The following is a 23,687-nucleotide window of genomic DNA, read 5'->3' on the forward strand; positions in this document are numbered from 1 at the left end:
GGCCATGATGCGTAATGAATTGATTAAAGAACTTGGCAAATGGTCGCAAGACTACATAAAGATCTTTGGTGGCACGGAGAGATATGAACAGCTGAGGTTGTCCCTACACGTGGATGGGTTATCCAAGGTATGTGTTTTATGCTTTTTAAAAATATAAGTAATGTTTACATGACTGACACGTGTATTTGTTATTTGATTTAGGTTAGTATGGACAAATGGATGGATATAACGGATATGGGATATGTAATTGCGTCAAGATATAATGTAATACTTGTATCATTGTCACGACAACAGAGCTTCACATTTTTTCCTCTCAGAAGTTGACCACCGGCCAATTCTGCTGTGCACCGCATAATATGCGTCGGCCATGTGTATGGCAGTCATTTTGTTCAGGTCCATTGCAAATTCGTTTACTCAGATAATTTCAATTATTGAATGTGTTGGTTTGTTTGTTTAACTTATTATTGTAATTTCACTTACAACAGGTTTTTCTGAAAGATCGTTGTCCCTTACCGCCTATGGCATTGTTGTGGTCAAGCAATGCGTATCCGGAGGCAAAACAATGGCCAACTGCATATGTAGGTAGAATGCAGCAATACTTAAGCCTAATGACAATTAATACAACGCATGTAGACCTAAGCGGACACTGAACTTGTAATATTTATGTATGTATATGTACATTGGATTTATGTTCATGTAATTAATCAATTGTTCCGTGAACAAGTGTTACTGTGTCAAATTGTTATATTTGTGTTGAACTGAATGGTAGTTATATGTTCCTAATAAGCCAAAAACCAACTTTTTTTATTTTTTGTGCCTTCGTTTGAGGTGCGATTCGATAGAACGGGGCGCTGCTTTTATTTTTTTTGGGTTCCTTGACGTGCAAACATGCCAAATAGGGGCCCTGGACAGTCTCAAGCGGCTCCCACATAATTTTAAAAAAAGCCCGAACAGGAGTACTTAGGCATGTTTCTAAAAGGCACAAATTATTTTATCTTCTTTATTTTATATATTCAAATGTCATTATAAATGTGACTCATGTGTGTGGTTTATATTTAAATTTCAAACCATATATTTATAGAGAGACAAACAAAAATCATAAATGATGTAAGTAAATGTGTTTTATGACATACATAAACAAATACAAAATTAATAATTTAAGTACAATAAAAATATAAATCCTAATCTATGCGGCTTCTCTGGCGCGGCCTAAGACTTCCATCTGCGGTGTCGCCTCTAGCTCTCCTCAGACAACGAGTCATGATGTCATGTAAGTCAGTGCCCTTAGTGACCATCCTGAGGTTGATGACCCGCTCCAAATCCTCAGCAATCGCTCCTAAATTCTGAGCCATCCCCTGACATCCTTCGCAGTGAACCTATCACAGTCAAAATAACAAAGTCAGTATCACATTTAAAAAAAAATTAAATTATGAAAAACTACAGAAGTTATGCTTACCACTGAATGCGTAGGGAGATCGGTCGCGACTGAAACCTCGGGGATGGGTGGCTCGACGAACTCCTTATGATGAGGGGGAGGCGGATGTCTCGGCGCAGCAGTCTCCTCGGTCCGCGTGACGAATGGGTGCGATATCCAAAAAAACCACTCCATGTAGTCTGCCACCACCTGTCCAGGAACTACACAGAGCTCCCCTGAAGGAACCAAATGGTCTGGAAAATTCAGCCACCGGTCATCTATATCATCACCCGTCAAAGAATCACAAACCGGCGGCGGAGGGACCGTCTGAAGGTAGCCAAATTGTCAAAGAACCCGCTCAGGTCGAACGTACACCACAATCTGACCCCATCTGAGCTGGCCGGTGTACGACGATATCAAGTCAAAGGCCCTGACTCGCCAGTGCTCACCATAGGGCATCCAGCACACGTTAGTCACACTTAGGGCATCCAAACGTCTCTGATACGGGGCTCCCTTGATCCCCGTAATATGAGCCTTACCCGTAAGCCACCTGCAGGCTCGTGGGCTCCCCTCATCATAAGCATCATCAACGACGGATGTATGCATTGTAGAAAAGTGCTCGTATATCCAGCACTACAAAGACATAGTCAACATCAATACAAAAAAACAGATTGAATGCTACTCCATATTAAATTATCAGTGATAATATGTACCTGGAGAAGTGTAATATAACCGCCCAGCTGCCGTGTAGAGGCCTGCGACGCGTCATTCAGATGGTCGTACATGTGGACTAATGCAGCCGCCCCCCAGGCGAATCCCCCTGCCTGGGCCAGGTCCTTGAAAGCCTCCAGGTGCATGACATGTACATGGGTTGAACTCTTATTGGCAAAAAGAGTACAACCCACCAAGTGGAGCAGATACGTGCGGGCTGCTACAACCCATCATCTGGTCCTACACTGGCTCTGATACAAGTCTCGAAGCCACCCCAACCGGACATGAGGCCCACCAGCCTGTCGGGTCTCAAATGTAGCCTCCTCATGACTGACCTCAAGAAGCTCCGTCAGTAGACGAATGGCATCTGAAGTAACAAGCGGCTCGAACGTATGTAGCGCGCCAGTGATGGGAAGGTGTAGGAGTGACGCCACGTCATCCAACGTGATCGTCAACTCGCCTACTGGCAGGTGGAACGTGCTAGTCTCGCGATGCCACCTCTCGACGAAGGCGGATATCAGTCCAGGATCAGTGGTGATAACAAAACACCTGATCAGTGGACTCAATCCGGTGCCAACAATCAACCCTTCGATCTCAGGCGCTGGTCTCCCAATTTTATTTACTTTTCTACCGTGGGAGACCAACTTCAGATCGGGTCGTTCCTAAATTGAATAACAATTTACAATAACGTGTATATAAAAAGCAATCCAACTTCAAATAATTTTTATGTAATTAGTCAACATTAAAAACTGCGTACCCGTCCACTCCAGATGCTGTGTGCGACATGCTCAACAAAATCGGTCAAAATCGATGGGTCGCGTGGTCCACCGGGGAAACCCTCATTTGCAGTAGGTGACCCTAAGCTCCCATCAATAGCCACTCCCTCTGTCTGAACAGCATCGGCGGCGCCTGTTATCTCTGGGGTGGCATTAGACACATAAGGAACATCCTCATGCAATTGAGGCACATCCTCAGGTCTCTCTGTCATGTCCTCACGCAAACGAACCCGTTGCCTACGTGCTGAAGCAGTAGGTCTGCGACGCAGAGGAACATCAGCCTCATGCGTATCCTCACTAATGCCTCTACCTCTACCAGCTCCTAACGCACGACCTAAACCTCGTGTTCTAACCATGATCTGAAATCATGAAGAACATTTATTTTTTTCGGTCAAATTAAATATTCAAATAATTGATAACAAAGCTTTGTCATTACAAATGACGTAATTCTGCTTAGGTGCTTAAATGAATTAGGTGCTTAAATGAGTCTCATCAAAATGCTTAGATTGTTACATTTTATCGATAACTTATTTATTAAGTTATAATTATATTTATTTATGAATTAATTAAAATTAAAAATTAAGAAATTTTTCAGACTATTATTATGTGAAATATTTATGATAAAAAAAATAATAATTGAACTATATTTTATTTAAAATGATGACTATTATTATGCTAAAATCACATAGTTACTTCCTAATGCATATATAAATCACACCAAATATAATTTCAATTTAGACATCCACTTCAATTTAGACATCCTAATGCATATATAAATCACACCAAATATAATTTCAATTTAGACATCCTAACACTTCAATTTAGACATCCTAATGCATATATAAATCATACCAAATATAATTTCATTTTACATACAAATGCCATTTTTAATAGCAACTAAATAGCACAAACTACCTAATAATATGAACAAATTCAGGTATAATCTAAAAAAAAGCAAAAAAATCAAAATACACAGCAAAACATGATTCGCGAAAGAACGTCCGCAGGATCTTCCGCGAGAATAAAAAGTAGCCTGCGGAAGAAGCTTCAGCAGGCTCTTCCGCGACAACAGATTGTAGCCTGCGGAAGAAGGTTCTGCAGGATCTTCCGCGGGTCCGCGGAAGACAAGGTTCTTCCGCAGGATGACGCGAAAGATCTTGCAGAACCTTCTTCCGTTGGATCACGCGGAAGATCCTTCAGAAGCTTCTTTTGCAGGAATCCGCGGAAGAACCTTCCACACTTCTTCCGCGGGAGTTCCAGAAGCCCCTTTCCTACGCGCAGAAGAAGGTTCTTCTCACGGAAGAACCTTCATCTTCAACCTCCAGCCATTAATGTTGTCTATCCTAAGGTTCCTACAGCCATTTACACCATTCACGCCATTGAAATAGTTACGAGGAGGTTAGAAGACTAACCTTGATGGCGGAGAACACGAACAACAACTTCAATGGAGGATGTGAACTTCAATGGAGGACACGAACAACAGCTTCTTCTCCAAATTTCAAATTCAGAACGAAATGAGGGCGAGGAGGAAGAACAAGCATGAATGAGATTGCTGGGTGCACGGGGAAGAAACAAGCGCGGAAGCAAGGTGAAGAAGAAAGCTATCACGGAAGAACAAGCTTTTTTTTTTATTATGTTACTTTTATTTTTTTAAATGGAGGGTATTTTCGGTACTTCATTGAACTGTTGGGTGCACCAGCAATTTTGCTGGGTGCCCCTAGCAACAGCCCATAAGCAAATCAAGTAGGCCCAACCCAAACCACAGCAGTATCTACGTGTTCCTTGTGGCGTATATTAATCCTCAATCCAATTTCCAAGCTTCCAAACTCACTACGTCCACAATATATACCTGACATAACCGAACCGCTAACATATGTAAACATAAAGCATATCTTATATTACGGTCGTAATTTAAGTTAAAATACAAGGAAAAATTGTGGTCTAAAATTGGAGCAGATAGTAGGTGAAGAAGTTCTCAAGATTTTTCTCCCACGGAGACCAAAACCAACTTGGAACTGGCATGGCAACTATAGGAATTGGAGTAGGAGTGACGAAGCTCCAACCCCACAAACCAAAGTCTAAGTCCTTGTTTCTTGGCCAGAGGCTTAGGATTAGACCATTTTGGGGGGAGCCTCAATGCAGTGAAAGAAGATTATTCAGTGTCTCAAACCCCCCAAGAGTGGTTCAAGTTTTTGCACTAGCGGGTGGTGAATGGCTTGACACTGTTCACAGCCTCTTTGTGGGTGTTGGGGTTGGACTTCCTTGCAGTGTGATGCAGTGTGGTGATGTGATATATAGGAGCACTCTTCCCAAGTCAAATGGCTTGACACTCACTGTCCCTGGGGTGATTTTGGCTTTGGGGACCCTATCTTACCTTTGGGCCACACCTGGTGTGGCACCTGGTTTCTTTGACATGTTTGTTCTTGCTTTTGTTGAGAGGCTGTTCAGACCCACTTACAAGAAGGTGTGTGAAATTTTTATATAATATATATATATATATATATATATATATATATTTTATCCGTAGGAATCGAACACAGGTGCCAGGGGTTTACAACAACTTTGGCACCCTGCTCAACTATTTTTGTATAATATTGTTTCTAGTGTTGTTGATTTAATGATTTTAGTAGTTGTTGCTAAGGTAGGTTTGTGATGGCAGGATGATTTTGTTCTGGGGAAGAAGTTGGGGGAGGGATCATTTGGAGTTGTTTATAGAGTGTCTCTGACCAACAAACCCTCTTCAAAGGTATTATTTTGTATTCTATTTGGATGCTCCTGAAGAAATATTTGAAAACTTCCGCTTGTTCTTTTGGACTTACTGATTCTTGTTTGCATTTTTTATGAACTACTTCACATGAACACAAGTTAATTTTCAATAATGAAGCACAGACACTTCTCCCACTTGAGGTGTCACGGAGGTGTGACATGTTTCTGACACTGACACTCATATGGCACATATCCCCTAGTGTCTTTTTAAAAATTGTTTTTGCTGAAATTGTTTAGCTGACACCAGTGTAGGCTAGGCTAGACAATTAAAGGACACTGGTAATATAAAAAGACATTCCATTTTTTTATCATCCATAACAGTCAGATTGAGACATGATATAATACAAAGTATCAAAAACTAATGTCTCATTGTCAATTTAATTCTTTTGTCTGTTGATATTTAATTTCTTTTGTCAAGTGGTGTGCTATAATATGAACATTAATCATATTGAAGTGCCCTTGTCCACGTCATGTCTAGTGTCTGTCTATGTTAGTGTTATTTTTGTTTATAAAAGTTGGATATCTGTATTGTTTTCACTTTTGATTGCTTTGAGTCTCATGGTTTTAGGAAACAAATTGAGGGACCCGCATGTTGATATGGCATATGTGCTTCTGAGATTTCACTGTGTTAGACAGTTTGACTCGTATAATTATGACTCATGGTTCTTTTTGGTTCTCACTGGAAGGAAGGTGACTTAGTCTTGAAGAAGGCAACTGAATATGGTGCTGTAGAAATTTGGATGAATGAGCGTGTACGAAGAGCTTGTGCAAGCAGCTGTGCAGATTTTGTTTATGGTTTTCTTGAGGTGTTGCTCTATTAAAACTAATATGACCTAAGGATTATTGGCTATCATTGTTGTACTTGTATGGGGAAATCAAAGACTCATCACATCATTTAACAATTTAGTTCAGTCATGACAAATACAAAAGTTCTCACATAATGTTTGCAGAGCTCTTCAAAGAAAGCTGCGGAATACTGGCTTATATGGCGGTTTGAAGGGGATGCCACCCTAGCTGACTTGATGCAGAGTAGAGACTTTCCATATAATGTTGGTACTCTATTTAATTGGCTTGGTTGTACTTGATAAATTGTCAATTTATACTATTTTGGCCTTAAATTTTCTAATGAAGTCTATATCAGTTGTGCTACATTTAAGAGACTGTATTTGTATTAGCTTCTGGAATCTAAATTATGGCAGCTTTTCAATTTTAAAACTTTATTGTTGAAGTTGATTTTAACTTATGCAATAAGTTTGATTCATTTTATCTTGTTAATTCGTTTTATTTTGTTTTTTTGTTAGTTTTTGTTGAGAGGTTTATCCAAATAGATTCTATATCCCCTTTCCTTGTGTGAGTTAGTTAGGCGTGGTGGGGGTTCATTGTACATCCATTTTCAATTATTAATTTGTGAGAAAATGTTTCATATTCTTCAACTGTACTTTGCTATGTTTCTGAGCTGAAGCATTTTGTTCTTATATTCTATTTGAATTTTATGCTCCCATAGTAAATCATGATTGCTTAAAGTCTGCATATCAGACCAAATGATAGTGCCACAAATTTCAGGTTGAAACATTAATTTTGGGTGAGGTCCAAGACTTGCCCAAAGGATTGGAGAGAGAAAATAGAATCATACAAACAATTGTGAGGCAGATCTTGTTTGCACTGGATGGTCTTCACTCAACTGGTATTGTACATAGGGATATTAAGCCACAGAACATTATTTTCTCAGAAGGTAAATAATCTAAGTATTGCATAACTTTATCCAATAAAGAAAGATCCATAATCCAGATTAAGCTCACAGTTTTTTTAAACTATGGGAATCAGAGTCTCGTACATTCAAAATCATTGATCTTGGAGCTGCTACAGACCTGCGAGTCGGAATCAACTACATTCCTAAAGAGTTTCTTTTGGATCCAAGGTATCTTCTTTGACATTAATAACACAAGTAGCCAACTGACTTTGAACTTAATCCTCTGCTGGAAGTTTCTGTTTAATGTGCATAATCAATTCATTGATGGAAAATTTTCATTTTTTATTTATTTCTATATTTTCAAACATGTCCCTTGAAGAAATTGAAATAGATGTCATATTAGATACAAATCTTAGATTTTGCCAAGATTTAACACACACACATATATATATGATGTTTATAACTTTAAATGAAAGCATATATTATTACAGGTGATAGGTTGCTTCAGCATATTTGATTTTACTTGCTACCAAGTTGTTCTTCTATATTCTGATTCCTTTTGTGGTTGCAAATAAAAGTTGGAGTATTATATCAACCAGAACAAGAGTCAATATAATCACAGACAAAAGCACTGTCACGTAATATGCTTGAAGAAAAGTTTAGGAAGGTGAAGAAATTTGGGAAAACTTTTGTTCAACCTTAATTGAAATGTTTCCCATGTAAAAATATATATGTATTGGAAATGAAATTTTAAATCTGAATTACCTTTATCATTTCTACAAGTACACAACTGATCCAGATAATAACAAAATTGTTTTCTGCTCTTAAAAGGCAACAATGAAAGTATACATCTGTTATGTAAATAGCTTCATTCAGTAGATGTTTACCAGAACACCATAAGAATGTTCCATCAGTTATAACTCATTGGATATTATTAGACTGCTTTAAGTCACCTATTTCATTTGATGACAAATAAAAAGGGGGCCAATGTTATAAAGCTCCTGCCATGGAGAGGTCTAGGGTAGGGTTGGATCCTTTAGGTCTATTGTAGTCAGCTTTACCTTTTATTTGATGACTAATATCACTGCAGATTTAGATTCAAGTATTAACTGAATGAGAGAACGAAGATTATGTGTTGTATATACTTCAATCTATAACTCAAACAATCATTAATTTCCTTACAATTTCCGAAAGAAGAAAATTAAAGCTGCTTTTCTAGTAGTCATCATTGGGTTCATTGATAAATGATAACACTAAGAAGATACAAGTATTGTATGTAAACTATATATTCTCATTGAATCCCTGTCTTTGTTAGACATATGATATTCAACTATAGGAATTTCATGATGTGTATTATCCTTCCACTTCAGATATGCTGCACCAGAACAATACATCATGAGCACACAAACTCCATCGGCACCCTCAGTTCCAGTTGCAACTGCACTTTCGCCAGTCTTATGGCAGGTTAAATATTTCTTATGAACTATTCATTGTCAATTAGCACACATATAGCTTCCTTTATCATGTAATGATGTTGGCTTTTGTTACTTGATGTTTTTCATGTTTCAAACAGTTGAACTTGCCAGACAGATTTGATATCTATAGTGCTGGTTTAATCTTCCTTCAAATGGTAAGTATCTCATATTGATGAAAATTAATACTTGCTTCTGCTCCTATTTTTGGAACTAATCAGTCTATCTGTAATCAATTTCATATGAACATTACGTATATTAGCAATATAAATCACTTGATGACAATGAAGACCGCATATTAGTATTTTTTTAGTTAAAATGAGTTTTGCTATGTATTTACTCTGTTGGATTTTGGTTGTTTTGATCACTTAAGGTCCTTGTAGAATAGTTTTTCATAATTCTGGACCTGAGTTTGTTTTAATCAGATGAAACATTTAAAAAGTGGCTAAGGGTGATGCAACCACAACTATATCATCAAGCTGGTATTTTGAAATGCTTACAGTTTATACCATTCTCTTATAGGCATTCCCCAGTTTACGTTCTGATAATAGCCTCATACAATTCAACCGTCAACTAAAGAGGTGTGACTATGACTTGGTCGCATGGAGAAAATCTGCTGAGCCTCGATCTGAACTTAGAAAGGGCTTTGAGTTGTTGGATTTGGATGGTGGAATAGGATGGGAACTTCTGAAATCCATGGTAAGGTACAAAGCAAGACAAAGGTTGAGTGCAAAAGCAGCATTAGCTCATCCTTACTTTGTCAGAGAAGGCTTGTTGGCATTGTCTTTCATGCAAACACTGAGACTGCAGCTCTTTCGCGCAACTCAGCAGGACTATTCAGAAGCTGCCAGGTGGATTATTCAGCTAATGGCAAAATCCGGGACACAGAAGGATGGTGGATTCACCGAAGCTCAGCTTCAGGAACTGAGAGTATGCATCTTAATTTTGAAATCACTTTCTGTTATATTTATCAGGATTTGGATATTCTCATGTTAACAAGTAATCACAAGAGACAAAGGCACAAAAACAAAATTAATGAACCTACAAAAATAATGGCCAGTCCTACTACAAAATTGTTTGTGGCTTTGTTTCTCATAACTTGACATTTTCGTGTTATAGATTAGGGTTAAATGTATTTTGTCCCTATAAATATGGCCTTATTTGTTTTTAGTCTCTAAAAAGTCGTCTCATTTTGATCTCTCATTTATGAAATGTGTCATGTGTTATTGTGATCCCTATTTCCAAAAACAAAGAGACTAAAAGGAGATGATTTTTTTTTTGGAAGGCATGGATCACGCCTGATACATTTTCATAAATGATGAACCAAAAAGATTTGATTGCTTTTAGGGATTGAAAGCAAACATTTTTATTTTTACATGAACTAAAAACATATTTAACCCTAATAAGGTTATCCAAATACCAATTATTATATTATATCACTCCTTTTTTATGATGTAGGAAATTGAACCTAAAAAGAAGGCTAGTGCACCGAGAAATGCTCTAGCTTCAGCCCTTAGACTTCAGAGGAAAATTATAAGAACCTTAAATGAGAGTATGGATGAGCTCACAAGACGCCGGAAAAGCTTTTGGTGGAGCAGATGGATCCCAAGAGAGGAATGAAAATTGTAAATACTAAATACCCATTTTTCTTTTTCAAAATTTTTGTCTATAGTCTGTATATCAAAGTTAAATATCATATTCAGATATAACAATGTTCAATATGATTTTTTTTTTTAAAAAAAACTAACTGGAGTTTTATACTGTTTACCATAAGCTAACTGGAATCTGATGGATGCATACCTGGAATCTTTTGACTGCACGTGCAACCACATTTATATAATGTATTTTCAAAAGGGTTTTGTTGAATGAACAGAAATCGTGATAAAAAAAAACATGTTATGGCACTTTCCTTAAAGTTCCTTCTAACCAGTTGTGCATCCACAGGATAAACCAAACCTCACTGTTGCCATAGACTTTAGAGCAGGAAAAGAGCTTGTAACCTCTCACTGTTAAACTACTCCTTTTATTGCTTTATTGTTTGATTGAGAAGGAAAGTGTGTTCCAGTTTTCAATGGGTAATTGTCAAGTGTTTAATGTTTTAATGTTGGATATCTTGTGAGTTTCAAGAGTTTTTCAGAGAATAAGTTCAGTATTGATTAACTGTAGAGTAATGAAATAATTTTACAATCATTTTAATTAGTGGTCTCAAGTTCAAATACTTAATATGTAGTTGGGTTAAATATTTGAAGAGAGAACTTTGTCTCTTACAATGGTTTTACCCCGCTCAAGCAAGATCGCCTTCAATGTAGAATACTTGTGGTTTACAAAATAAATTACAAGTTTCAAGTTACCTAACTTTTTCAACATGTAATTCAAACCCTTAATTTATAGTTTTACAAACTCCTAAAGCTCTTCCTTTGTTAGGGCCATGGAATACTATAATTATTACCCCCAAAAATCTTTCTGAATTGCTTAGGAAAAGTTATCTCACCTCTCAATAGCCGTGAGTCAATCATTAATTCATCATCCATGTATAACCAAAACAACTGAACCTATATTATTGTAATTATGGTAAAATCTTTGTAGCTACCACATCACACCCTCTTCTACTTATAAAAGACTCAGTAATTAGCTCTGACTTCAAATCCCAAAATGCATATTCATTTATTTAGTACCTAAGAGAGTCATCATTTCTATGTAACTAGCTAACACAACCTTTGTAAAATAATAGTTACCAATGGACAAATAATGTTCTAGTTCATATATAAGCAAAACTGTTCCTATTACTAACCTTATAAATCCATGATGTATGGTTTTGCACACAGTAGAAGCTTCCTTTCAAAATGCTTAAAAATATCATCAATTAATTATTTCAAGATCTTATTTAACATGTCCTTCAGATATACAATAGTCCTTTGAATTTAAAGCATGGACAACTAATATACAGACGTCCCATCTTTGGTGCTCAAATTCATTATTTCAAGAGCTTATTTAACATGTCCTTCACACAATAGTCCTTTGAATTTAAAGCATGGACAATATACAGACATCCCATCTATGGTGCTCAAATTTGAAATTTTAATTTAGAAGAACAAAGATTTAAACTCTAGTACATAGCCATAAAAGCCTTGACACAAAGTCATGATCCAAATACCCCAAAAACATAAACAACTGAGTGAAGACACAAATGATTTTTTTGATGAGTTAGACACAAATGATTTTATATATAATAGAGAAAAATGGTGGCTATTTGAATAATTTCAAATCAAGCTTTACATGGCCATGTGGGTTGAAGGTGAAGGGACATATGGTGAGGTTGTTTCTTAATAAATAAGCATCAACATACAACCGGAATGAAAATGAGACGTGGCTTAAAGAATGGAAGTTTAGTTAACAATTAGATTAATACTCTAATGTTGATTATAATGCAGGCAATGGAGTTGTGAATCACGAGAACTTCACGTGTAACTCTGACTTGTTTAGTATAACCGAACCTTTTTTTAAGTTTCAAGATATAACAAAAACCCGAGAGGTAAGATTTCAAGATATACCATGGGTTGGACAACTTTGATCAAAGTGCATTTCAGACATTAATTTTACCACCCTCTGTCTTACCTACAAATGTAGTTGTTGTTAAGTTCCCACTGTTTCAATTCGTCTCACGATTTCAATTAACAAATAAAATGCACTTATAGCTCAAACGCATTACACGAGTAGGATTTTAAAAATGTTATAGTTTACGTGAGAATCATTTTTAGTAATAAGGTTATTTTAATGATCATAATTAGTTGTTTCATATTTAGTAATAAGGTTATTTTAATGATCATAATTCCAGATAATGGCATTTTAATTGAATGATTATCTTATACTCTTTTTGGATAATAGATGATATAAGAACGAAAGAAAACACGGGAAAAGGACTAGGGAATTGAAGTGGAAAATAGAGTAAAAACAAATTGGAAAAGATGATTTTTTTTCCCCTTCTTGTGGACTTTATCCGATTATTCTTTCTCATCACTTTAGCAAAATGTGGAAAACTGTTCTTTCCTCTCTCATTTCTCTCCCCAAACAGTTGGTTAAATTTTACTGGCACTTCTATTTAAGAATTTTGAATGAATTGTTTTCATGCCACTTGTGCTGAAAATTATTTAATCTTGTTATTTGAAAATTCATCTAAACTTACTTTGGAGACGGGGTACTTACAAATGGTCATGAAAATTTAGATGTAAAAGATATTAGTGAAAAGAGAAGTTCAAGTAATTTTTGTAATTGATATTATTGTAACACCCTTCCAAAAATAAATATATTATTGAGATATATTTAAGAAGTGACTTTTTTAATAAATATTTTTTTATATATACCAATTTAGTAATTGAATTTCTGATTATATTTAAGAGATAAAATTTGTCAATCATATTATATCATATTAATATATTGTTTAATATATAAACCTTTATTACATGACATCTGTTACATAAATCATGCAATATTATTATGATTTGTAATTTTTTTAAAAAATTTATATTGATTTAGGTATTTTCCATGATTTATACCAAAAACAATTTATTTTGTTTTCTTTTACCTTCGTTCAATGAGTTCTTATTCATCTGATTAACTTTTTTCACTTTAGCAAGCAAATGTAATAAATAATAAACATAGCATTAAAAATCACTCACTAACATTATAAAAAGTTTTACATTGACAACTAATTATAAATTATGCTTGAGATAACTTTTAAAATTGTAAAAATCAACAAAATTTTCATAGAAAACATAGTTTCTAATTGATTGAAATGTAAAAACTATTATTCTGTGAGGACATATAATATTACTCCTTGGCTGATAAAAAATAAACCATATACTATTACTCACAAAAGTGTATTCAGCCTTAATTAGTTTTTCACATGAGAAACATATTATCTTATCATAAAATACTTGGTGTTTCAAAATTTTGTCTGATATATTTATTCAACAAACTAGCATCAAACTCCCTTTGTTTGACCCTCTCTAATCTCTATTTCATACACAGGAAGAAGATGATAAAAGCAACAAAAAATCACTGACAAAGCGCTTAATTCGATATTAAGTGTTTAAAACTGCATGAGCAAGCCATCGAAAACAGGTTGGCATCCAAAGTGGCTTGGGGAGAGCACGAGGCAGAGCAAGTAGATGCTCTTCTTTGCCCTTACTTAAGTGTACTTGATTATTAATAATTTAACTAATCACTTAGCTAAGTTTTGATTTCTTTAGTATAAAAATTTGTGTGCCTTCTTATTCTAATACCCCCATGTTATGGAATCTTAGTCAAAGGCTTGAAACTTACGTCCTCAGGCTAAGCTACTTTTTTCATGGCCCCTATGTGATGTTTCGAGAGGAAAAAAACAACTTTTTACCCTTTTGATCTATTACATTAGCAAAATGCTTTGTGGCATATGCAAAACCACTTTGGCTTAATTATTTTATTTTCCTTTTGGGGCAAGGGATATTAAACCATTATATTAATTTGGATTTTCTTTCTTTCTTCTTATAGTATTTTGAATTTTCTGTTAAGGAGAAGAGGCAGTGTGAAAGAGAAAGAAAACTTTGGACTATCATCATGTGTAAAGGATCTTATGATTCAAAGCCTCAAACCTAAACTCGTGCAAAAATTTCATTGTTGCTCCATTTCTTGCTGTCTCCTCCAAAACTCTCAGAATCATATATGCCGCATACTTAGCTGGTTTGAAATCAATTTTGCAGCCTTTTCGTACTGATTTTAAAGTAATATTAACAAAATCTCCAAGCACAATTATTTAAATTCAAAATTCATCCTGTGACACCCTCTACCCCTCATCTATATACTAACAAGGAATGAAAATTCAAATATTAATTAAAAGTATTTTTTTTTAAAACATTTTTAAATACAAGCCTTTCAAAGGGATAAAAGGTTCACAATCACTTCCTTCTACATCATTTTTAGACTTGTCCAAATAAATAATAAAGTCATCGGCTCAAACAAGGCCGTCTGAGACTTCATAGAATTAATATAAACCCTATACCCCAATGTCACATCCTATCAGAGCGTTGTGTCTCGACGTCCTTCAGCATAATATTCCTTAACGCAGTTCACCTAGTCATCTGCTCCCCCGAACACAAGTTCAAGATCATCACAGGATCCAAACACAAACAACAAACCGGGAGTGAGTTATCACATTCCTAACTAATAGAGAAACAAGACAACATATAGTAGCCAAATACAATTTACTTAGCATGTCTCACATTATTTCATCACTTTGTCATTCAAAATTCACTTTTCAATCATCAATCAAACCTTTCAATCATCAATCACAATACACAAGAATCACACACTCCGATCAAGACATAATAACACATCAATTTCATAATGAACAATTAACAAGCGCATGAGACAGTTATGCTAAGACTCAAGCCTATATGCAATGTGGTACCATGTCAGTGAAAAACCACCCTGGGGCGCTTAGGAGTACATAACAAGACACACCACACAATGGGTTTGTCAGGTCACTCTCACTAAGTAAGATCATAGGGAGACCAGTCAGGGTCACGATGTTTTGCGAGAATGCTCCAACCATATGGGATCAACATAGGCTTAAAGGAGCACTCAAACCCGGTGACCCCCAAGGCCTACACTCCGAAGAGTCCGTCAGGGTCTCTCCCTCCTGATTCAAGTCCAACCCCTAAAATCATTTTAGCACACAGACACTGCTCGTGAATTATACAATACCCACGACCTCACACTCGTGTTTTAAACACGTACAACATATTGCGCTACAATTTAACACTGGTTCCTAAATAGGAAACCTACATTTTCTCTTTAACACTGCGCATCAACGCTTTTCTCAAGATAACGCTGGTCGGGTTATTGTACAATGCATAGCTTACAACACAAGTAATTTCACATCAAGTGTTAACTACACACTTATCCACAACTAGAACTCATTCACAATTTCACATCTCATAGTATCACAATTCACCATCGCATGTTTACACGTATCTCACAAATTAACACATGTTGAACTTTACACTTATACTCAATCTCAATAACAAGATTATAATCTCAAAGCAACATGTTCTTCTACAATTCATCACATACTCACAATTTGAATCATCATTTCATATCCTCAATATAACAATTTATATAAAAGACTATCACAACATTAGGACTAAAACCCCTTAAATAATATTACACAATTATATCAAAATCATAGGTCGAAATATACAAATATCAAGAGCACAATTTATCAAGCAATTTTCATTAGAACATCAATATTTTATTTATAATCATAAAGGAAAAATTGCAATTTAATAAACATCTCAAAATAAAACCCCAATTTAATCCTCTAAGGATCCCTACACATGTTCTCACTAATCCCCAACTGTAAATAACTCATCCCTTACCTCTGAGCGGACTCACGTGTCTTCAGTCAGCGATAGAAACATCTCTAGCGGTTCCCGAAAATTCTTTCAATTATTCCTCTGACTGCTCCGATAGAATTCCCAAACATCAGAGAGACGGAGAAGAGATTGAAACCTCCACTTGTACTGTCTTCATGTGATTCCTTTTTCTCCCTCCACGAATATTATCTCGCAAATCCCAACGGTGGAAGCGTGTGTAATTGAATTTCGAACAACATATCCAAATTTCATGAAATTCCAACGGCTAACAAAACCGGGATCGTAGTTTTACCGAGACAGTTTTGGGTTTATGCGGGAAATTAAAATGCTACAATGCGAAGGGTTTTCCTCTAAGCTCATATATGATTGTGAAATTACCAACGGTGATAATGTTCGGAATTGGGTTGCGAACATGATACTCAAATTTCACAATGATCCAACGGTGAAAGGGTTCGAGATCGTCGTTTTTCTGAGACTGGTTTGGTGGACTGCGGGAAAAAGAAAGGGTTTTGAGAGGAGAAGGGGAAAAACGAAAATGAGGCCAAAAGGAGGCAGCTGACTTAACATAACTATTTATACCTAGGGTACTCAGCCTATTATTTGCTCTATATTTATTTATTTATTTTAACTAAAAAACTTTTTAAATTTATTTACGAAAAAACTGGGATGTTACAATTCCACCCCTCTTAAAAGAAGTTTCGTCCCCGAAACTTGCCGAAAGATCGAGAAAAAAGATATCATGCATATGATTCTCAATATCAAGTTGTGTGTCTAGTTGAAACTCTTTTTCCATTACTCCGATCACAAGACTCTTCTGCACTTAACTACTAAATCCGGTGATCCTCGTTTACTCAATGATAGTATTTCATAAGTAAGTCTTCTCACGAGAGTGACATCTCAACTATAACAGAATGTGAAAGACATACTATTTGGATTAGGGTAATATCATAAGAAACACGAATAACAATTAGAAACAAACAAATATACACAAGAAAACGCGACTAAACACATGGTCGACCCTTTTTTTTTTAACATGGGACGGTTCAAGAATAGAAGGAAGAAGAAAACTGTCGAGACTTTCACGCTCACCAATCCTAGTTCACAATGACTATCGAGAATACATGATTTGCCTACCCTTGAGTCTAAGCCTCTTCCTTCAACATGATCTTTCTCACTTTCGTACACTTGACTCATAACTCTCACTTAGGTCCAAGAATTGTAACGATTCAACTCTAAGGTTGCCTACTTGATACTAACTGGGTGCTAATTAGATAAGCAATACAGATTACTCCCTACTTCTGTAAGTTTGTTCACCTTAAGGTAATCTTCACACATATATACTCATGTCACCCTATAACTTTGCAATTGAACTTGAGGTTTCGATTGTTGTTTACAATATCTAACTCTATAACTAGGACACTAGTCATACCATCGGTTTCCTATTCAAGCTCTAACTACTAAGCTAGTTCTAACGTTTAAAACTAAACTCACAACAAGATTCTTGAGAATTTTATCCATCTCTTTTATTCCGGATTCAACTCCAAAGATCCTCACAATGTATCAAACTAACGGTAATGTCTCCCAAAATATTATGGTGAACACCATGGTTACCTATTCTAATCACATATATGATAACTCTTTTCATAAGTCTTAAGTTGTCAAGAAACATTGATCACTATTTGTCCTTCTACAAGCACTTCTCTAAACTTAAAAAAATTATTTCAATTATTTTACTACTCCAATAAGGATCTACGCGGCCAAGATATCACTCAACGGTTTACAATGACCGACTTTTCTATGAACTTATGAATTACTCCTTACAAGGATCTCATCCGAAAACTTAAACTTACTTGAGTCATCTCCAACTAGAATTAAGGTTAATTCAAGGAATGCTAAAATAACTTTTGGTTCGACTACTGGTTAAGGGAATTTTATCTTAATCTTAGGTTTCATTCATCTCAAAACAACTTCTGCCCAAGAAGGATTTAAAGTTATCTCTCACCTAAAAATAACATACTCTAAGGGTCAACATCATCTAACTAAAATGCATACAAAATTCTTAGTACGAACATGATTCCCAAGGGTCTATAACAACCTTAAGGTATACCCCATAATTCAAATTAACTGGAAACATACTAAACACTAATCATTGAAACCACAACACTCAGGGTAGGAGATCCTGTCACGCATTCCACAAACACATAGTGGTCATGACCAGGTACACATAGAGGCCACAATAGGTACTAAGGTATTCCTTGAAGCATTCACAAACTTTTCCAAATTAAGGTAAAAAGAACTAAGATTTATCTTGCTAATCATGTAACTATCATCCATAATCCTTTAGGTCACCTACCTTACCCAAGAACACTCACTCTCAAACCTTTTCATGCGTAACAATTAATGCCTTACTAACTACCTTACACTTTTCTTAAGGTTTCACATTAAACCTCTTAATTATTCTTCACAACTTTTCCAACTACACTATGTTCTCGAACAACTCTATACTAGATATTTCTCACGAACTACGGTTACAAGTTTCTATGGGTACTACACTCATAAGATTCTCAATCTTGCACTTAGGTGGTAACTAAGCATATCTTCAAGGAACACAAGTACATGACTTACTAAGTTTGACTTTCGTATATGGGTAACAAGGAAAATGCATACTCAAGTGTTTCCCCTCAAAACACCTTAACGTGATTAACAAGGGCGAAGTCTCTCTCTATTCGTAACAGAAGTAACACATGACAACAAATCGAGCAGTTTAACAAGACATGATTGGAAGATGAGCAACTAATGACAAGATGAACACTCAATTGATTAGGAGACAATAATTTTGAATAAAAAAAATGATCACTTATTCAGAATCAACAACAATATCTCAAAGAATTCTAGAAACGAAAACATGACCACAATGTACACCCATATGAAGCCGTTAACAATCGCTTGATTGTGACAGAAACATTAGTAATCCAATTGTTTGATGTAGGCTCATAACACAACGAATGAATTAAACTCAAGCTTTCAAGTGTAATCAAATTACTTGACTTAAGCATGCAACACAAAGAATAGGTTGCACTAGAATTAGAAGGTACGATCAAAAGAATATTCCTTATGAAATATAACTTGATATGAGTCTTCCAACTATAGAATATTAGCATCACTAAGAACACAAAATCTCAAACAATCATACTATCTATGCAATTAAGGCAGAACACCATACTACAACTATATATACTTAGAATTATAAGGTTCCTATAACAAGTATATAACGTACATATAAGAAGTAAGAATTAAATAGTTAATAAGGATGTATTAAGGAATCACAACTTCAACTACTACATTCACGACTACACACAAAATAAAGGGAGTTAAGTAGTCATGCGTTTACACATCAAGAAGGACACACTCATCCAAGATATATATATATATGGTCCAAAAGGTTCTTGCAACACTAATCCACACATCAAGGGAGAAATAAGCTAACTAACAACATACACACAGGATGATAAAGGTTCATTAACACATTATCAATCCATATCAAGACTACTTGCATCACCCAATGGCTTGCCATAATGTCCAACCGCACTTCGCAAATTATAGAGATGGCCAGTCTCATAACTCATGACTCAACAGTGGATTTATGGTATAGTAGACATTAAGGATGCAAGGCACATACAAGCATTATTATTAAGTCTCATTTAATCATGTAGGAGAAAATACAAATAATAATTCAAGCATGTTCAACAAAACTAGTCATAAGTAACCACACAGAGTGCACACCAGAATATGGTAAGCACATAACACACTGGCCGAAAGGTTCGAACAACATATCCAAATTTCATGAAATTCCAACGGCTAACAAAACCGGGATCGTAGTTTTACCAAGACAGTTTTGGGTTTATGCGGGAAATTAAAATGCTACAATGCGAAGGGTTTTCCTCTAAGCTCAGATATGATTGTGAAATTCCCAACGGTGAGAATGTTCAGAATTGGGTTGCGAACATAATACTCAAATTTCACAACGATCCAACGGTGAACGGGTTCGAGATCGTCATTTTTCTGAGACTGGTTTGGTGGGCTGCGGGAAAAAGAAAGGGTTTTGAGAGGAGAAGGGGAAAAATGAAAATGAGGCCAAAAGGAGGCAGCTGACTTAACATAACTATTTATACCTAGGGTACTCAGCCTATTATTTGCTCTATATTTATTTATTTATTTATTTTTACTAAAAAACTTTTTAAACTTATTTACGAAAAAATTGGGATGTTACACATCCCATGATCAACCACTAGTATTTACAAAGAAAGAAAGGCCAATTGACCAAAGAATTTAAATCGTGCTAATTGAAATATTAAACCACATAATTTGCATATCAATATGTTGCATGGATACAAGTATATGACTATTGGCTACAAGGACATATGATATGAGAGAAAGGTATTTTATATAAGGGTGAAAAGATTAAATCTAAACCGTATAATCATACATGAACATTCAAGATTTAATTATCAACTAAAAAATGTGAGGTTTTTAAATAATAATTATGTGAATTTTTAACTTTAAATCTTGGTCATCCATGTTAATTATAGGATTCAAATTTAATCTTCTCCATCTCATTTAAGATATATATTTTTCATATGATATGTCCTCATTGGGTCTAATAATTATTTTTAAAATTAAGATATGAATACATCAAAATATTGATTAATATATATTTACATCTATAAATTGCTTATATTTTTTTATCATTTTGTTTTTTTTTTATTTCTTTATTTTTCTCAATATAAATGATATTTATATTAATTTTTTATTGTCATGGTATAATTTCTAATCTTCAATCTCTTGAAGATTTTCGGGAAAAAAGCATAATCGTAGTCAAATCTAAATCAATATGTTATGTTCAACTTATGATAATGATCCCTTTATTATGCAAAGAAAAAAAAAATACATTAAGAGGTTTAAAGACAAGACAGTAAACTAATTTAATACAAAGAAGGCGTATATAATATATCTAGTATAAGTACAATACGGATACGTTACCAATTCTGAAGTATCTAAGCATCAGTATATAACCCTATCAGTGAAGAGGTTCTGTAAATTTAGATCCAAACCTGCGCCACATCAAATGAGTGGAATTATTAAAGTAATAAATGATGGAGTAGAGTTTTAACATTTTGTAACTGCAAGATCACACCTCAACAATCAAATTCAAAAGGGTTAAATTTGGTTTTAACAAGCAGCTAATTATCTGTCATACTGTAGTTTGGATGATCTTATTACCCCTCCTTTCCACAAGTCAAGGAAATTCAAGTTTTCCTTATTATGGGGTTAGGCTCATAAAATTCGGTTTCTTGTGTCTTGAGTGATCACCTAACATGTGCATAATTTCAGGACTTTGTACCACTGGATAAACATAATTTTATTTAACTAAGGAAATACAAACTTTGATGCTGATGGTTCGTAGCCCCTACCCTACTTATACATGCCATTTTCAATTTTCCATTTGAGTGTCCATTATTATGAAGGTAAAAGAAAGCACTCTCTAATGGTTATTTCTGTTATGAATTGTTATGTAGGATTCAACTAAACCAACCCCCTATCTACCAGTCAATTCCCTGATTATGTGGATCCAACCAAAGATAAGCAGAAGAAAACAAAACAAGAAGCATTATAAAATATAAAATAAAAAGATAATGCTCATGATGTCCTCATGAACAACCAGACAAATCATCTACCATGCACAAATTGAGGGTAGTTTTTTTTTTAATTTGTTTAAACCATATGTACCATTTACTAAAGACAATCTTATCGAACTGGGTAGGATCATTATGGACAGCAAAGTTCTCCCTTAGAGTATTGAACACAGTTGTATATTCAAGACTCGAACTTGAGATATTTGATTAAGTTGGAACAATCTTACGCGAGTTGATCCGTTGATCCATGTGGTATGTTGTTGTTGTAATACCTTATTTTTTTAATGGCAGACCCATTATGCTGGTGGGTAGTGCCTTGCCTATACACGTAGGATTAGTGTAGCGTGAGACATGGCAATATGCAAGAAAGAGAGAAGCTTGAATTCAATTTCTTTGTTTATTTGTTTCATCAATTCCCCCTTATTGGGGTATGGATTCCAAAGTGGTGAGGGTGGGGTCCAATTGGTGTCTGTCTGGTGGGTTTGGAGGCACTGCACTCCCTTTCATGCCCCATCACTGGCCCTTTACTAGACCAAGGTGTGTTAGGACCACACCCTGAAGGCTCTTTAAGAACCCTCTCCTCACACCAATTCTAAACCAAGTCTCACACCCAAGTTACACAAGTTCTAAGCTCTAGAGAGAGGAGAAAAAAAAGGGAAAAGAGAACACCCTTATTTCCATTTCTAAAAGAGTTCATTGAAGAAATGAAGATGGATAGTGCTTCCATGACAGGCTCAAAGAGGAGGATATCATCCAACAGAGGAATTGGAGGAGTCCTCAGAGAGCAAAGGGCAAGGCTATACATTATAAGAAGATGTGTTGTCATGCTCCTCTGTTGGCATGACTAGTTTTTTCAAGACTTGAAGAAGTTCCACAAGCAGCATGGCAATGGAAGAAAAGTTCTTCTTTCTATGTTTCTTTTCTTTTATTCCTTGTTTATTTTTTTCCTCTTTTTCTCTTCCTTTTTTCTTTCTTTGCTCTCTCCCTCTGATTCATGGTGGAGTGTAAATAGAAACGGCGAGATATCATGGGAGAGAGTATAACAAGTTTTGTACTATGGGGTTGCTGGCCTTCATGGCTGGGCTATATATGTATATCGGAATAGCGTGGATTATAATGATAGCTATATCAACAAATCATATCTCCAAAATCCATCTTACTCACTCTTTGTTCTTTGCACTGATTAACTTGGAATAGTCATTATGATACCTTCATCATCTTTTCTTACCTTCATCTTCCTCTTTGGTTTACTTTGTAGTATAATCAAGAGAACATTGGACTAAAAGCATTCATGAAAGGTATATTATATATATCTGATTAATTCACTTAATTTGTTTATAGATTGTGCATTTTATGAATCTGGATAACAACGCATATGGTATTGGACGTTACTTAAGGGTTAACTCAGTGATGGTTATTTTGAAGACTGATTCAGGAATCAGTCCCCTCAAAACATTTTTCTTAACTGAATCTTTTATGTACCTTTCAAGTTTTAGTGAGAATTTTATAAAAGGAAGCTTGATTTGTTCTGTTGTTATGTTATCAAGCACATAACTACCAGAGGATGCAAACAGAAAGAATCTCTCAAAATTGTCAGTTTTCTTAGATTTGCAGGGAAGATTCAAGAGAAAGAAGAGTAAAACACCAATATAGATTGGCTTTTGCATATTCATTAAAAATAAATAAAGAAGGAAAAGAAAAAGAAAAAAGAGTAGTGCTTGAATTACCCTTTTGTTTTTTTACTACAGTTACA

General features: G+C 35.3%; 4 protein-coding genes across 4 annotated transcripts; 2 read left to right on the forward strand and 2 right to left on the reverse strand.

Annotated features, from left to right (window-relative positions):
* Window positions 1-1,181: 1,181 nt before the first annotated feature.
* Window positions 1,182-2,271, reverse strand: LOC114418062 (protein MAINTENANCE OF MERISTEMS-like). The gene is made up of 4 exons (XM_028383250.1): window positions 2,128-2,271; window positions 1,769-2,047; window positions 1,457-1,741; window positions 1,182-1,376 (listed from the first exon to the last, which is right to left on the reverse strand). The coding sequence occupies exons 1-4, from the start codon at window positions 2,269-2,271 to the stop codon at window positions 1,182-1,184; spliced, it is 903 nt and encodes a 300-aa protein (XP_028239051.1).
* An 84-nt stretch (window positions 2,272-2,355) lies between these two features.
* Window positions 2,356-3,113, reverse strand: LOC114418143 (protein MAIN-LIKE 1-like). Its single transcript, XM_028383372.1, has 2 exons — window positions 2,883-3,113; window positions 2,356-2,787 (listed from the first exon to the last, which is right to left on the reverse strand). Exons 1-2 carry the CDS (start codon window positions 3,111-3,113, stop codon window positions 2,356-2,358), a joined length of 663 nt encoding a protein of 220 aa, XP_028239173.1.
* A 1,676-nt stretch (window positions 3,114-4,789) lies between these two features.
* Window positions 4,790-10,602, forward strand: LOC114413836 (serine/threonine-protein kinase STN7, chloroplastic-like). Its single transcript, XM_028378359.1, has 10 exons — window positions 4,790-5,365; window positions 5,561-5,647; window positions 6,354-6,473; window positions 6,618-6,716; window positions 7,231-7,399; window positions 7,492-7,585; window positions 8,728-8,821; window positions 8,931-8,987; window positions 9,352-9,759; window positions 10,288-10,602. Exons 1-10 carry the CDS (start codon window positions 4,922-4,924, stop codon window positions 10,447-10,449), a joined length of 1,734 nt encoding a protein of 577 aa, XP_028234160.1. The 5' UTR covers window positions 4,790-4,921; the 3' UTR covers window positions 10,450-10,602.
* An 11,692-nt stretch (window positions 10,603-22,294) lies between these two features.
* LOC114413847 lies at window positions 22,295-23,142 on the forward strand. Its single transcript, XM_028378360.1, has one exon. The coding sequence runs from the start codon at window positions 22,639-22,641 to the stop codon at window positions 22,780-22,782; it is 144 nt and encodes a 47-aa protein (XP_028234161.1). The 5' UTR covers window positions 22,295-22,638; the 3' UTR covers window positions 22,783-23,142.
* The last annotated feature ends 545 nt before the right edge of the window (window positions 23,143-23,687 follow it).

Source organism: Glycine soja, chromosome 1 (assembly GCF_004193775.1).
Source record: "Glycine soja cultivar W05 chromosome 1, ASM419377v2, whole genome shotgun sequence".
Taxonomy (NCBI): domain Eukaryota; kingdom Viridiplantae; phylum Streptophyta; class Magnoliopsida; order Fabales; family Fabaceae; genus Glycine; species Glycine soja.